The sequence below is a fragment of the Eschrichtius robustus genome, chromosome 8, assembly GCF_028021215.1.
Source record: "Eschrichtius robustus isolate mEscRob2 chromosome 8, mEscRob2.pri, whole genome shotgun sequence".
Taxonomy (NCBI): Eukaryota; Metazoa; Chordata; class Mammalia; order Artiodactyla; family Eschrichtiidae; genus Eschrichtius; species Eschrichtius robustus.
Window position 1 is genome coordinate 122,623,360 of NC_090831.1, and position 16,750 is coordinate 122,640,109.

The 16,750-nt window shown below is 44.5% G+C and overlaps 1 protein-coding gene across 1 annotated transcript in view; it reads left to right on the top strand.

Moving 5' to 3' along the window:
* The window catches only part of CNTNAP2 (contactin associated protein 2), a 1,784,833-nt gene that overhangs the window by 1,611,350 nt on the left and 156,733 nt on the right, over nt 1–16,750 (top strand). The window contains exons 19-20 of the mRNA XM_068550150.1: nt 2,280–2,519; nt 10,021–10,154. Of these exons, the coding sequence (XP_068406251.1) occupies nt 2,280–2,519; nt 10,021–10,154 (374 nt within the window). The remainder of the gene's footprint in view (nt 1–2,279; nt 2,520–10,020; nt 10,155–16,750) is intronic.

A 16,750-nucleotide genomic window follows, 5' to 3' on the forward strand; every position in this document is an offset into this window, starting at 1 on the left:
TTCAAGGCGTTGATGCATTTGCTGCATCTTTACATCCTGATGAGTCTGCAGTGACTAGCGTGGATTAACTATCTGTTTAATCCTGTGTTTCCCGGCGAACACACTCTAGGCATTTTGAGCAGGACAATTCTTAATTGTGTGAGACAGTCCCACATGTCACAAGACACTCAGCAGGCTTCACCCCCACCCACCAAATGCCAATAGTACCCTCCATGTATGCGCACACACACACACAGACACACACACACACACACACACACACACTTGCGAAAGCCCTTGGGTGGGGGGCCAGGAGGAGAACAGTACTGCCCACAGTTGAGAGCTTGTAGTTAACTGAACTCTTCACCACAGCTCAGTGGGAAGCGGGACGTGGCAGCCTCTGCAGCAGTGCCAGGTGGAGTGGTGCACGTGTGTGATCATGTGAGGTGGGGGTCAGGGTGGCATCTACGGCCCTCAGTAGAAAGTGCTAACCTGTCTTTGTAATATGACTAAGTAATCTTTATTGGACGCTTATCATATATTCCAGGCACCAGGCTAAGTATCTTCCATGGGTTCTTTAATCCTCACGACAACCTGAGGCCCAGGTTCCAGAGAGGGAAGCTGAAGCTTAGAGAGTTTCAAGCCACTGACCACGTTAGCAGGGTTGGTTAGCCACAGGTGTCTGACTGCAGACCCGGAATCAGCCCACTGTGCTGCTGGCTCTCTCTGTGCTAGGCTTCTTTAACAAGAACAAACTTCAAAATTCCCAGAGGAAAGAATCCTCTTAAAATTGGTCCTCTCCTATTCATTATAATGTAAAGCGGGATGTTTCACAAAATACATTCTGTGCAATGTTAGTTTAGAGGGATGTCAAGTCTTACGAGAGTAACGGGTTCCACGGGCAAAGTACTTTGGGAAATGCTTTCAAGGGCACGTGCAGAAGGCAATGAAACAGTAACTGTGAAGGCCAAGCAGACCTTGCTAGCGTGCCCCAGCCTTTCACAGGGAGTCAGGAGGTGATTTTAGAACATGGAGCAAACAATGGAGAAACTGTAGCAGGAGCTTGTCTGCCAGGCAATGATTAAAAACTAATTAGCATTGATTAGGCCACAGGAAAAAACTGCTGAAGAATGGGTGACCTTTCTTCTCATTTCTTAATAATAATAATAGGTACTATTTATTATGTGCTAATTACTTTAATTATCTTTTGTAATTCTCACTGTTACTACTTCTCTTTCACATGTAAAATACTGAGGCCTAGAGAAGCTGGCTAAGCGACTTCTAAGGCCGCATAACCAATTAAGGGCAGCACCAAATTTGAACCCAGTTCCCTCTATCTTCATGTCTTGTGATTTTTGAAGACTATACCCAAAGCCTCCCAGGACTTCATCAGGGTTTCACCAAGGGCTTTCCTGGGTGAACATCCAAAGCAACTCCGATCTCTCAGCAGATGCCCATGAGTTCCTTGAATTAGTGGTTCATGCGATACGGTTGCAGGAAGGGGGACCCCTTCCAGGACCCGAGAGTGGGCTCTTGTCTAACACTCGGAAATGAATTGTCCAAGGAGACACATGTACTGACAAAGCAAGAGACTTTATTGGGAAGGGGCGCCCGGGCAGAGAGCAGCAGGGTAAGGGAACCCCGGGGAACTGCTCTGCCACATGGCTCGCGGTCTCAGGTTTTATGGTGATGGGGTTAGTTTCCGGGTTGTCTCTGGCCGGTCATCTTGCTTGGCCCGTATTTGGTCTGACTCAGGGTCCTTCCTGATGGCGTGCGCATCGCTCAGCCAGGAGGGGAGGGATTCCAGCGCCAAGGATTCTAAGAGGTTGGTCGTCTCCTCCCGGCTAGTTTTCCGCAGCACCATGTTCCTTATCGGGACCTCCTGTTGTGAGACAGCGCAGGGAAGCGGGTCTGGCCAAAGCGGGTGGTGTCGGGCAACAGTTCCGTAACCATGCCACTGCCTTTATTCTCAGCATCTCTCTTCAACCGAAATTAGTTATTTGGTCTAAGTACTAAACGTGAAACTTTTTTCTGGTATGAGTTAACGTTTCTTAATTTAGCTACTACTTTTTAAGTTGACAGACTGCTATACTCTGTTACACTGCTTTTTTGTTTTTGGTAGCATATCCATGTTGATGAAACAACGTCCATCTGCGTAGACGGTCCCTTCCTGGAGTTGGTCCGCCCTCCAGGAACGGCCTTAGCGGCCACGACAAAGCTCACTGTCTACCCAGGTTAAATGGTTGGTGGTATTAGCATCGGACTTCTCACCTTTCCATTTTCCCTTTCCTTTTCAACAGATGTGGGTGCATTTTTTGAAGAGGGGATGTGGCTGCGGTATAACTTCCAGGCGCCCGGGTCCGGTGCTAAGGAGGAATCGGGCGGCAGGTCGGAGAACTCCCGGGACCCGCAGGATGGGGCCCTGGACCTGGCCCGCGAGGAGATCCACTTCAGCTTCAGCACCACCAAGGCACCCTGCATCCTCGTCTACGTCAGCTCTTTCACCACCGACTTCCTGGCAGTTCTCGTCAAACCCACCGGTAAGGACGAGGATACCTAGCCTTCTGCCCTTCAGGGTTGTAATATTGGGGACCATCTGCCCTTCAGTGTTGTAATATCGGGGACCATCTCCAAATATACACTAAGCCAGGAGTGTCAGTGCGACTAAAAGAGGCATCCTATTTTAGAATATACAAATGGACTTATGATCTTTCGGAGAAATCTAAGCAGTTCTAAAGCATATAAACATGCCAAACATTGAGTCCATTTCCTCTCTGAAAACTTGAGTTCTATGATACTTGGAGTTTTAAGATCTCTTTTTTACAAATAAAAATATTTAGGTTTATCACGGAGCAAATGTCTCTCATTCCCCAGGGAGACTTGTACAGGCTGGAGACACGGAGGCTCCCTCTCTCGTCTTGCTCTTTAACCATTGAAACTTTGCAGCCTTTTTTTTTTTTTTTTTAAGCATCTTTATTGGAGTATAATTGCTTTACAATGGTGTGTTAGTTTCTGCTTTATAACAAAGTGAATCAGTTATACATATACATATATCCCCATATCCCCTCTCTCTTGCGTCTCCCTCCCATCCTCCCTATCCCACCCCTCTAGGTGGTTACAAAGCACAGAGCTGACCTCCCTGTGCTATGCAGCTGCTTCCCACTAGCTAGCTATTTTATGTTTGGTAGTGTATATATGTCCATGCCACTCTCTCACTTCATCCCAGCTAACCCTTCCCCCTCCCCGTATCCTCAAGTCCATTCTCTAGTAGGTCCTGCAGGCTTTTTTGACAGCTATTCCAGTGTCGTAGCACTGGATCAACATTTTCTTCTGTGGGAACTAAAAATTATTATTATTAACCCAATTCAGCTTGAGTGTTAATAAAATAGTAAATTCTTAAACTTCTCTGGGCAATGCTCTGTTGGTTTAAAAGATGGGTGGGAAAAAAATGTTAGGATTTTCCCTTTCAGAAATTATTTCTGAAGAAAGAAGCCAAATATCAGACAAAGATTCAGCATGAAGGTGTTCATCATAGTTTATAATGTTATTTGTGAAAATAAGAATTGGAAAGGACCTAGAAGTTAAATTTTAAGAAAATGGTTAGTAAAAGAGGGAATCACCATTTTATGGAATATCGTGTATCCATTAAGAATAATATTTATGAAGAGTAATTAATGACATGGAAAAAATTTTTATGTAATATTATATGAAACCAAAGAAAGGCATGATACAGCCTTGACTGTACAATATCAGTTTAGCTCTGTAGAAAAGATGGATAGGGAAAAAAAAAGCAATAATGTGAGCACAAAGTATCTTTGTTTGTTTGGGTAGTTGATTTGTTTCTCCTGGGTAATACTCTTCTACACATGTCAAATGCTCTCAGTGATCGTGTCACCGTTCTCATCAGAAAAAAACAGTTAAATCAGGAAGTGAGGAAGTAGAAAAGTGTACACCCCTGCTCTCTGGAAGGTCACGTGTTAAGTTTCTTTCTCCTGCATCAGATTAAATAGCCATTTAATGCACTGATGTTCTCCACTCTCATGCCCCAACCTCTCCTCAGTGGGCAGGGAGGATGGTTCTCACCTCTAGCTGGTCAGGAATGTCAGGAACACGCCTCGGTAGATGCTGTATCGTCTGCTTCTCAAGCCACTGCCGCGTTAAAATCTGGTCCCAATTCTATCCAGTAACTCACACCCCAAGCCTGCACCGGCCCCTGCGAGCACTCACGCATGTGTCTGTGGGCCTTTGTCACGCGCAGGGGTTTTGACTAATCGTTTCCATACTAATGGCTACCGTGTAAGGCTGCCCGAAGCTGTGCTAAGGGTTTCACATGCATTAATTCCCAAGAGCACACAGTCTATAAGGTAGAGTCCATTCTTACCCTCTTCCTGCAGGTGGTAGGCTGGAGTGCAGAGAGATTCGGTGATTTGCACACTCAGCTGGTGATGGCACAACTGGGGTTCCTGAACCCAGGTGTCTGATGCTGGACCCGGAGTTCTCCACTGCCCTGCTTAGAGACCTCTAGAACACTCGGTGCATTTGCAAAGCATGGACAGTCAGTTTCTCTCTAATTATTGCAAGGCCGTCCTCAATTGCTAATGAAAATTTGGCTTTTTCATACTCCAAATGCTGCATTTTTTATGAATTGAGATTTAAAGCTAGAAAAATTTGAGGAACTCATTCAGGGAAAAGAAATCAATGAGGACTAAGCCAAAATGTCAATAAAATAAAATAAACAGCTTTAACTAAATGCCCCGGCATCTCGTAAACTTAACGTATTGGAAGCTGTATTGTCCTCGCTGCTCCCAGAACCAGGCCCCTCTTGTTCTGACGGTGCTACCGCTTCTCAGACGCCGGAACCCACAGCCTGGCCTCATTCATGAACGCTCCATCCTTCCGCCTCTTGTGGGCCATCCAGCCTGACGAGTCCTATGCATCCTATTCCCACCATGTCCTTCCAGAGTATCCCTTCCTCTGCTTCCCCACTGCTACTCTCCTGGCAAGTGTCTTCTGATTCAGTGCCTCCCGACATTGCTCCTGGCGTGGCACACATAGAACGTTATCTTTGAATGGCACCTGGGCAGATGCATGAGGTTGTACTTGGGAGGCCCCCAGCCCAGGGACTCCAGCAGCCCTTAACCTCCACAGATCTGCCGAGGCCTGAGGGTAGCCGGGCTCCTGGCACGCCGTGACCCCACCGTGGGGCAGCAGTGCACCTCAGCACGCCCCTGGGATGCTCTGTCCCGACCGTCTCTCTGCCTCCAGTCACGTGAACCTTGCCCAGCCCAGCCAGAGTAGGTCTTCCTTCACACACAGTGTCCCTGTCATACAGCCAGGAGGGCCTCCTTCCCCAGGAGCAGGAGGACAGATCCCGAGTCCCAGCACCTTCCAGTCAGGACCCACCAGCCTCTTGAGTGAGAGCTCGGAGTGCAGAACCGGAACGTATGGGTTTGAATTCTGCTTCTACGTTTGCAGATTGTGGGATCTGGGGCAGTCGTGGCTCCGTCTCATCATCTGTTACATAGTGTCTCCCTCAGAGCAGTGCTGTGAAAGTCAAGTGAGTTAGTAAGTGTAACACATTACACACACACACACACACACACACACACACACACACTGTATGTGTGTGTGCTAGCGGTTATTATCCAGAGCCCATGATTTAATCTACATTTTGCCTCATAGTGAGGCAGAGTAAACAGGAGGTCCTGTTTACGATAGGTCCTGTATCCTGTTTACGATAAGGACCTCCTCCCTACTCTTCCTTCTCCAGGAACTCTTTACTCCTCACGCACCCCCAAGGACGTCTGCCCTGCTGCCTGCTGTGTTCCCTTATCTGGAAAAGCTCCATCTTCCTCTGTAGCTTAATACCTGCCTTTCACTCTAGACCCAGATCAAGTCTCACCTCCTTTCAATGACTTCTCCTTACTTTAAACTCCTATTACACTTACTTTCAATGTCATTTGTTTGGCTTTTAGTGCACTGTATTGTTATCCATCTTTGTTATAAATATGCCCTGCCTTCCCAGTGAGATGAAAGGCCCCCACACTACATCTCCTGCCTGCGGTAGGTGCTCTGTAATTGTTTGCTGATGGTAATGATGATGACAAGGAGAGAATAAATCTGTTAAGCACATTATTTGCTGCAGCCAATGAAAGAGTAGTCCCTTATACCTGCTTTAATTCACCCGGGAGATGAACATGAGATGCAAGAAGTGAAGTATCTCTCCATCTTAATAATATTTTATTTGAATGAACAAATATTAATATTCTCCTTCCCGTCATTTAGTGGTTCTCTTGTGCTATTGTTTGAAAGGAATAAGTATATCATTTAAATTTTATTATTCAAGAATATTGCCATTACTGTTTATAGATGTTCACTATATATAAATTTTAAGGTCCAACTCATCTTTTTCCTCGAAGCAAATCATTTCCATTGCCGTTAAGTGAAGCAATTAGAGAAGTTTTACATCATATTTACAAAGCCCAAGAAAGCCAGAAAAGAGAAAAAAATAACGAAAACAACTTAATACTGATTTTAATGAGCTGGAGAACATAAAGGGGCCAATGACGAAGAGACAGTAGGGAGAAAAATGTCCAGGGTTTTTTTTTTTTTTTTTTGGCATAATTACCAGTTCCTCCGACTCCCAGCCTCAAAGGCAGAGCCCTCTCTTACTTCTCTTCGCATCCCCAGATCCAGGCACGGCCTGGCCCATACCGTACAGGGGCTGGGGATGGATGTCTGTATTAGAAGTGGACTCCACACTTACAGCCAGCCAGGCAGTCCACTTCTAGACCTTGAAAACTTGGGTTCAACAGGGGCACTAAATAAGTATGTTCTAAAGGAATTCAGTTTTAAATGATGAATGAATACAGCTGTGTATTTAAGAAAACTGGCTGTGATCATACAAGGTCAGAGCACCAGAAGTAAAGTGGAGAATAAAAACTCAAGACAATCGACTTGTTTTTTCTACCTGTAGCCAAACAACTGCCTAATCGTCTCCTTCACTGCCAAACACTAGATTGTTTTTAATGCTATTAGAATAAAGAAAAAATAGGGTAAATCACTGAGGGGTGGGGAGAGAAGTAGCTCAGGAAACGGGAGCAACATATTCAAAGGTCCTGAGGCAGGAAGAATTGTATTTCCTAGGGAATAAGAGAAGTCCTAGGTAGCTTGAATGTAAAAAGTAAGAGGGTAAATGGCATCTTTTAAAATAAAGTAACTGGCAAGCTGTGATCAGACAGGACATCATAAGCTATGTTAAGAATGTATGTCTTTATCCTACAAGCAGCTGGAAAGTTTGAAGAGTTTTAAGTGAACCAGACGACTAGTCAGTTATGCATCTTGAAAAGATTTCTCTGCTAAGAAAACATGGGAAGGAAGAAAGCACAGAGGCAAGGAGACCATCATCCATTCACTCAACGAGTAGTTATCCAGCACCTACCATGTATCAGGCATTGTTCTAGACGTTGGGAATTAAGTCATAAAGAACATAAACAAAAATTCTTACTCTCATGGAGTTTACATTTTAGCAGAAGACAGCAGTAAACATATTAAGTACAGTATGTAGTATGTTGTATGGTAAGAACTCTCATGGGGAAAAAAATAAGGCAGAAAAGGGAGAGCCTGGCCAAGGGAAAGGAGTGGGTAAATTCTGCTTCTAATAAGGAAGTCACAGAAATAATCACAGAGAAGACAATATTTGAACGGGACCTAAAGGGAGTGAGGGGTCAGCCAAGCAGATAATGGGGAAATGAGCATCCTAGGCAGAAGAACCAGCAGGTGCCAAGGTCCTGAGGCAGGAACATGCCGGCATCTGGGGAGACAACAAAGAGGCCAGTGTGTTCGGGTGAGGAGTGAGAAAAGAGGAGAATAATGAGAGGTTATGTCAGAGATGAGGGGGAAGATCACAGAGGGCCTGGTGAGCCGTTAGGAAGACGTCGATTTTTACCCTGAGACAGGAGGCCATGGGAGGGTTCTGAGCAGAGGACCGCTCTGGCTGCCGTGTGGAGAGACCAGGTATGTGAGGGGCGGAGGCCACGCTGGGCTGAGGGAACGTGGGGGAAGGGCAGTAGTTGGTATGGAGGCTAGTACAGTAATCCAGACAAAAGATGAGGGTGGCTTGGTCCAGGGATAGAAATGGAGGTGATGAGAGCAGTAAGATTCAGGGTGTGTTTTAAAGACTGAGCCCAGAAGCTTTGCTGATAGATCACACGTGTAATGTAGGAGCAAGAGGGGAATCAGGGCTTTTAGGCAGGAATAGCTGGAAGGATAAAGTGGCCGTTAACTGAAATGTGGAAATTGTGATGGAATAGTTTTTGGAGGGGAAGATCAAGAGTTTGGTTTCACGTATGTCGTGTCTGAGGTCCCAGTGAGACACCTCCATTAATGGATTAGTAGTAAGAGAGCACAGAACGAGGGGACTCGCCTGAGAGTGAAATGGGGTCAAGAGTGATCACTTTTAAAGGAGGGGCTGATTTGGATCCCGTGATCCAGGCAGAAGCCGATGCAGGTGAAGCTCAGGTGGTGGTGGCCGTCAGGTCACTGATAGGGAGTGGCCAGCACAGGGGCCCTGAGTCAGGCCAGGAGCTCTGAGTGCAGGGGCAGGCTCCTATGGGAACCATACCAGGTCATTCTAGGTGCCAGTGGAGGCCCTGTGGTTGTGGAGATGGGGGAGAGTGGGTGAACTTAGACCCATCTAGGAGACGAAAGTCAACAGTGCTTGGTTGAAACGCTATAAAGCAAAGGAATCTAGGATCAAGTGCCAAGAGAAAACTCAGAAATAGTGAAGCCTTGCCAGATTTGTTCAGAAAGGAAAAATAGGAAATGCAAGGAATTCATGATTGTTCTTTCAATTCCAGGAACGTAGTTCAATATTTTAAATGGCACATGTAACACTAAATAAGGAAGGGCAGCATTCAGAAACTATTGCGTTTATTTACGTACACATGAGGACATGAGAATTACCGACAAGGAGATGTTGCCAAATATTTAGAGTAGTTACCTCTGGATGGTGGAGTTTCCAGTGACTTTCTTTCTTTTTTTCTGTTCACTTTTTAAGTTTTAATTATCATGTTCTATTTCACAACTTAGAATATCAGTTTTGTTCCTCTGGAAGGAAAATGAAAAAGGCGACAAAGAATCTTTGAGGTGCTTTACAGTTGGCCAAACTCTTGCTAAGTTACTGGCTCCATTTTTAAGCTCTGAGATGTCAAAAGCTATTAACACCAAGATTCCAATTTGAGTAAAAAATGAGATAAAAAGTCGATGCCTTTAAAAATCATAACTAAGAAATAAAAGCTACGTTTGCTGTGCAGATTAATTAAAAGCAGGATCTAGAATATTAGTCTTTTTGAATATTGCTTGTCATTATTGGGAAGAAACAAGAAAGAGAAAAAAGAATAATTTGTTGAGGCAAAGTGAACTACAGCTGTGAGGGAATGAGGACCCATCTTTTCGCCTTTGATTTGCATTTGGATTGATGAGGTCGCTAACCTAGAATGAAAGCCATTGCTTTGTTTTCTTGGTCTCAGTGAAGCCACCCAAAATCCCATGCATGTATTTATCTTCTGTAAATTATGTTTATTCTTAATATTGTATGTTCATGGTTCTTTTATATGCTGAGTGTCACACTTTGCCGATGGCATGAGACCATCCCAGCATCCTGCATTTATTTTTTATTTCACAGAGTATTTTGTGGGGCGTGTAGGCGTCTCCGTGGTCCTATATCATGTGTGTTCTCATTCTGCCATCCCAGGCGCAATCCCGACTTGGACTGTTTATACCATTTGCTGCTTCAACTTGGAGATGATGGTCACTGATGGCTTGTTGTTGGTAGATTGTCAACATGTGTGTGCCTGGTGCTGTAAGCCTTTATGGATTAGTGTGCCTCTGAGCTAGTGACTCAGAATTCAGAACGGCAGTGATATTGATGGACGTTGAAGCTGAGTTTAATGGAATTAGCCTCAAGGGGTGGGGGAAGTGACATTAAAATGAAATCTAGAGTGGAGAAATGACTGAGTTTCTTTTCTTTTCTCTACGTAGGAAGCTTACAGATCCGGTACAGCCTGGGTGGCACCAGGGAACCGTATAATATTGACGTGGACCACAGGAGCATGGCCAATGGGCAGCCCCACAGCGTTAATGTCACCCGTCACGAGAGGACCATCACTCTCAAGGTACACATGTGTTACTCATCAATCGGATGTGATACAGGGTTGCAATCTCTGTCCTCTGTCATGCTTAGCTATTGGTTTTGATTGGTTTTGTTTTGGGTGGTTAGGGCAGGTGGAAGAGATGCTTCTGATACTTTCTCCTACAAACTTCTAACCTGTGAAGTAGAAAGATATCCAGTTCCTATAGGAAGGACAATGACGGAGTTGATGGAGAAGAGATTTCTTGGGAGAAGGTAGAATAAATGTTTACTCTGTGCGTTCTTTGTAGCTTTCCTGCTTGTAGCCCTGCACATCTATCAGTCTACTGCTTTTATCCATTGCAGCATCTTTTTTCTCCATGGTCTCAGATGTCTGAAGCTTATCACATTTCCCGGCAAAGGTTATTTTGGTTTATCTGACCTACTTCCTTCACGACTCCAGTGCAATGTGAATAACTATTTTCTTTTCTTCTATGGATGCTTTGCCTTAAAAATCCTCAGTACACAAACCTTCCCCAGCATCTCAGACACTGGTTGTAGGCTTTCCGTACACAAAGGGACAGTTTTATTGTGACACTCAAACTTTATTTCAGGTTCATGGAGTGTCCCTACCCCCACGACCGATTTTTACAATGAAGAGACCAGCCTGGGAGACACCATGAATAAAACATGGCATGGGGAGGTCTCTCTGGGAGCTAAGGCAAAGATCAAGGCTGGAACTGTCACTGCATTCTCTAGAAGGAGTTCAAAATAGATACCTGTCAGGAAGAAGAACAGCAGGGGGACGCTGTTTTGTCAGTCAAGTGGAATGTCATTTGGCAGGGGTTCAGCAGCCTCTCCGACCTCATTCGGATTCGGATTCGGATTCAGCTGGTAACTGTGGGAAGTTCAGGTTGCAAAGGAAAGGCATAAGCCCCGTCTCTTCGTGAGCACTGGTGGATGTCAAATTCATAACTTGATATGGACTTTACGCTTGGCCTTTAGCAGTAAATGCTAGAGAGCATTTTCAGGAGAGGCCTTTCCTAGGAAAATGACAACCTGCAGTTACAGCCTATTGCGCAATCAATCAAATGGGGCATAAATAAGGTTCTCTCAGAGTGATGGACAGTCGCTGAGTCTAGCGCAGTGCCTGTCACGTGTTAGGTGCTGCAAATTACTTACGGAGTAAACCACGCCCATCTTCCACCATAACTCAAGTTTGATTCAGAAAAGCCAGCAAGTCCAGGATTAGTATGGTGATTTATACCATTACAGGAAAGGGGTGGTTTTATACCATTTTATCAACATTGTGTTTACTGGCTTTTGATTAGAGGCATTCTCTTGTTTTAAAGTGCACCATCTGTCACCTCTCTTAAAGAAAGTGATTATCTTGCCATTTCACCATTGCAAAATAATATTAAAAGTTGAAAAGAGCTCAACAATCAGCTTGAAGGACAGTGTCAAGGAAGGGAGCTGTTTCAGCTGCGGAATTTTGCAAGGTTAATCTCACTCTCTCCAAGAAAACGCGTCGTGTGTCGGGACTGAGCCCTGTGGCTTGAGGAACCACATGCAGAGACGAGGGTGGGGTGAGTGGGAGAAGAGAGTCCAGGTGATAGGCTAAATAATTCCATTTCCTGGTGCATTTCCCCAGATGAGAGTCTGGAGTAAAGAAGGTCAAGAAGGCCTCCCTTCTGCCAAATTCCACCAACTGGGGAATCTTTGGAAGGAAGCAGCAGCTCTTTAAGAACAAATATCAGCTTCATCAGAGCTGCTGTCTGCTACGGTAAATTAGAGATTACCCTGAAGAAGGGGAGACGGATGGACTATTTCAAGGCCTTGGGGCTCTTGAGGAAAGGCTGAGAAATCCGGACAGTGGAGGAGCCAGAGGCCTGCAGAGTCCAGCGGGCCGAAGCGGGGCTGGGGAGAATCGGCTTCTATTGCCCAGGGTTCTTCTAATCACAAAGGACAGAAAACCAGTTCAGAATTCATTTGTAGAGAAAATTCCTAGGCTAGGTTATAGAATTTAAGAAAGGAAAAACCAAAATTTTGAAAGAATCCAGGGGACCTGGAGGATTAAAACAAAGCCTAGGCCACCACCGAGTGCCTCTCTCTCTCCCCCCCTCCCTCCCTCCCTCCCTCCCCTTCTCCCCCCTCTCCTTCCCTCCCTCCTTCCCTCCCTCCCTCCGTCTTCTCTGCTTGCCCACCTGCCTCTGGAGGACTGGATGATTCCTCTCGCAGGTGGCTTCATCTTCCACACATCATGGGACACAGACACTGAAGTCGGCTCACATCTTCCCAGTTTTGCTGGGACCCAGAAGCAAAGTCCTAGTTTCTCGGTTCTCATTTTAAAATCCGGAGAAGGTCTCTGATTGACCTGGCTGGGGTCACACTCTCACCCTATCGTGAGGAGAGGGGAACAATGACTGATAGCCCCTAATCAGACCTCATGATCAGCGTGGGGAATCGGGGAGAATCCTCCAAGGAACAGGACTACAGTTCCAGGAAAAGGAAACACGATGGGTACGAAAAACCTGGGCTGCGCAATGCCTTGAGGTAAAGGGGAAGAGAGAAGTGGGAAGCATTCTAAAAGGCATGGAACTAATTCGGCCATAGGAATTGTACCCAGGGCGCTGGAAAGCCCTGTCCCCCACCTCCTCCTTCTGTCGTACAATGGGATGCAATTGCGCTGAGATTTCTGGACATGGTTAGAAAGCAGATGCCTCAACCCACTTGAATGCAGCCTGGAAAGACTTCATGGTCTGGGGTGCACTGGTCTTTGTCAGCCCGGCCTCTCCAGTCCAGCCCAGATGGGAAACAAAGGTAGACATGGTGGACGAAGAAAAGATATGGTGCCTGCTTCCAGACAAGCAGGTCGGGCTGACTCCCTGCTCCCATGACCTGCTTTCTTGCAGGCAGGGAAGACTGGAGAGTGCAGACGTAATTCCAAGGGCACCTTTAGAACTCCAAAAAAACACTCTTAATTTTTTTTTCCTGGAAACAATCTACAAATCCATCTTGAGAACTTCTACAACCTCAAGAATGTATGGAGAAAGATATAATAAAATGTTAATCGTGATTATTTGTGTGTAAAGGGATTATAAATGGCTTCATTTCCTCTAGAGTTTTCTATATTTCCTCATTTTTTAATTACAAGTAAGTGTATGTTGCATTTTTATAATCGAACAAAAATGTAAAACACACATATATCCTCAACCCATTCTGATAGCCCCCAGTTACAATAAAATATAATGACAGGGCTTCCCTGGTGGCGCAGTGGTTGAGAATCTGCCTGCCGATGCAGGGGACACGGGTTCGAGCCCTGGTCTGGGAGGATCCCACATGCCGCAGAGCGACTGGGCCCGTGAGCCACAATTACTGAGCCTGCGCTTCTGGAGCCTGTGCTCCGCAACAAGAGAGGCCGCGATAGTGAGAGGCCCGCGCACTGCGATGAAGAGTGGCCCCCGCTTGCCGCAACTGGAGAGAGCCCAAGCACAGAAACGAAGACCCAACACAACCAAAAAATAAATAAATAAATAAATAAATAAAAATTAAATTCTAAAAAAAAAAAAATATATATATATATAAAATGACAAATATATTTAAATAATTTCAAATTAAAATGTCCTTCTCATCAAAGAACAAAAATAAGGCTAACTCAAAGATGAGTTTAAAAGTGCTATGCAATGTCGACAGATGAATGGATAAAGAAGATGTGGCACATATATACAATGGAACATTACTCAGCCATAAAAAGGAACAAAATTGAGTTATTTGTAGTGAGGTGGATGGACCTACAGTCTGTCATACAGAGTGAAGTAAGTCAAAAGAGAAAAACAAATACCATATGCTAACACATATAAATGGAATCTAAAAAAATGGTATGATGAACCTAGTGGCAGGACAGGAATGAAGACGCAGACGTAGAGAATGGACTTGAGGACACGGCAGGGGGAGGGAGGCTGGGATGTAGTGAGAGAGTAGCACTGGCATCTACACACTACCAAATGTAAAGTAGATAGCTAGTGGGAAGCCGCCGCATAGCACAGGGAGATCAGCTCGGTGCTTTGTGACGCCCTAGAGGGGTGGGATAGGGAGGGAGGGAGGAAGGGAGGGAGGCTCAAGAGGGAGGGGATAGGGGGATATATGTATACATATAGCTGATTCACGTTGTTGTACAGCAGAAACTAACACAACATTGTAAAGCAATTATACTCCAATAAAGGTGTAAAAAAAAAAAGTGCTATGGAATGATGCCTTTGGAATTAAGGTAAAATTCTATACATTTATATATGTGCAAACATCATATAACCTAGATTATGTTTGTCAGTGTTTACAGTGTTTTTAAAAGCAGGTTTGCTTTCCTAGCTGGGTTTGGCTAAAGCTAACATTAAATTAATTTGCATTCCTTGAGCACACACTGTCTGAAATGGTGCTGAGCACTTGAGGGAAATTGACCTTGGATGAAACATTTGCTGCCGAAAAACAAAGTGCCCAATGTCCACATAGAGAATGAAGAACCGACTCTCAGAGTTCTCAGATGCCAGCACAAACCAGAGCCCAGGACAACCCTCAAGTTGCATCATTTATGGAAACTCACAGTTGCACCCGTGATAAAGCTAAAGGTTTAATGCCAAATGTAAAACAAACCCCGAGCAGGCAGAGAGCACCCGAAAAATACTGTCTGTGATGAAAAACTGTGCCAATTAGCGTGCATCTAAGAACTGAACATCACCATTACAAGGAATAATTTCAAAGCCTTGTGTTACAAATGCTTTCTTCTTACTTTCCTTCCTGCCTGCCGTCCCTGGCTTCTCCCGTCCTCCTTCTTTCCTTCCTTTCGTCCCAACCAGATTGCACAGGGGATATAAGGTGGTTTACAGGGAGTACATAAAACAAAATTGAGAGTTAAAGTAAGTCACAAAAAGTAGGGCCTCAAGACAATGGGGAAATGGAATGCGGTTACCCAGGTCAGAAGGTCTTACCCACTTGTGTAAGTTTGGCTCGGAACTTCTTGGTGGCCAGAAGTCCACAACCCATAAGCATAAAATATACCAGTTCTTCTAGGGAAATGGAATTTTTCTTACTCTATCATTCTTTCCTTTTTTTATCTACCATGGATTCTATTTACTGGCGTAGCAAGCTGCCCATAGCACGATCCACTTGGCAACATCACATGCATGACGGTAGCTCACATTTATTGATGCTGTGATCCAGGCACTGTGCCGGCACTTGACACACATTTTCTCATTGAGTCTTCACAAGAGGCTTACGAGGAATGCACCATTAGCATCCCCATTTTAGAGATGTGGAAACTGACACTCAGAGTGTGATGTAGCTCACCCCAAATCAGGAAGCAGTGAGTAGCAAAAGCCTAGATGAACCTAGGTCTACCACACTGAAGTTTACACATGCTCTTAGCTGAATCACTTAGTAGAGAGATGTCTGGGAGGGTGACCATCAAATGTTGGAAGTGGATACCTCTGGCCAGTTAGAAATTGAGTGATGTTGTTGAAGTTATAAAATAGTTCAAAAATATGCAAAAGTACAGAGAATAATAAAACATACACCTATGGACCCACCATCCAAACATTAAAAATTTTGGCATTTTGCTATATTTCTTCAGAGTTTTAAACATGCAGTGATAGTTGAAGGCCCTTCCTCCTCCTTGTTACATAGTGGGTACTGAGAGAGGTGGTACACGGGGCCTTCACCAGCGTTTCTGCAACAAATGTGTTTTTCACAAACCTGCTTGATGTAGCATTTCCTTGGGAAAGTCAAGTATAACTTAAAAACGGATTTCAGCCCAAACAGTTCTGCAGGCAGTGGGGTAGAACAGGGTGATAGGAGATGAAGGGGACAAGGGCTGAGCTGATACAACTTTCTGATATTCTCACCTGATCCAAGGATAAAATTAGCTCAAAAAATGAATTAAGTACATGTTCCTTGAATAACTATCAAATATTTAGGGGTTTTATGGAAGTTATACAATGGAGGGTTCAGGGATATAGTCTCTGGCACAGATACTCCTAATCCATTTTCTCTAAAAATCAAATGAACAGATGGTAAAGATGTATCATTTTGGCTTTCATCTAACTGGAGGGCCAGTTCCGTCCTTGCCAAGAAGAAGCTAACAGATTTCCTGCGAGTAAAATAAGGACTTTCTTAAATAATTCCAAGTCCTCAGAAACAAATGATGATCAGGTCCCCACATTTTTATAGCACAAAGAGCATGACTTCAGTTGTTTTCATCAGGAATTTTCAAAACAAATGTTCCTCAGAGTCGGTGAATTACATCTCTTAAAATAAAGACCATCATTTCTTACCTGCTATTAATCAGAATTTCAACCGAATTGTATAACAGCAGTTGCATCAATTGCTAATTGAGCTGTATACTGAATATGAATCCTAAAAATGGTCAGAGGAAAGTGTTACCAACAATAGCAGCAAACGGTGAATGCTAAAGGCCAGGAATATAGAAAAAGACTAGGATAACACTAGGATAACACCAGTTGCTGTAACAACCCTAAAATGTCAGTGGCTAAACCCAATGAAAGTCTGCCTTATATCAGATATACTTTTTAAAAAGGAAAGTCCTGTGTTCTGTAACAGTGATGAAATCATGCTGGGTAGACGCTCTGAGGA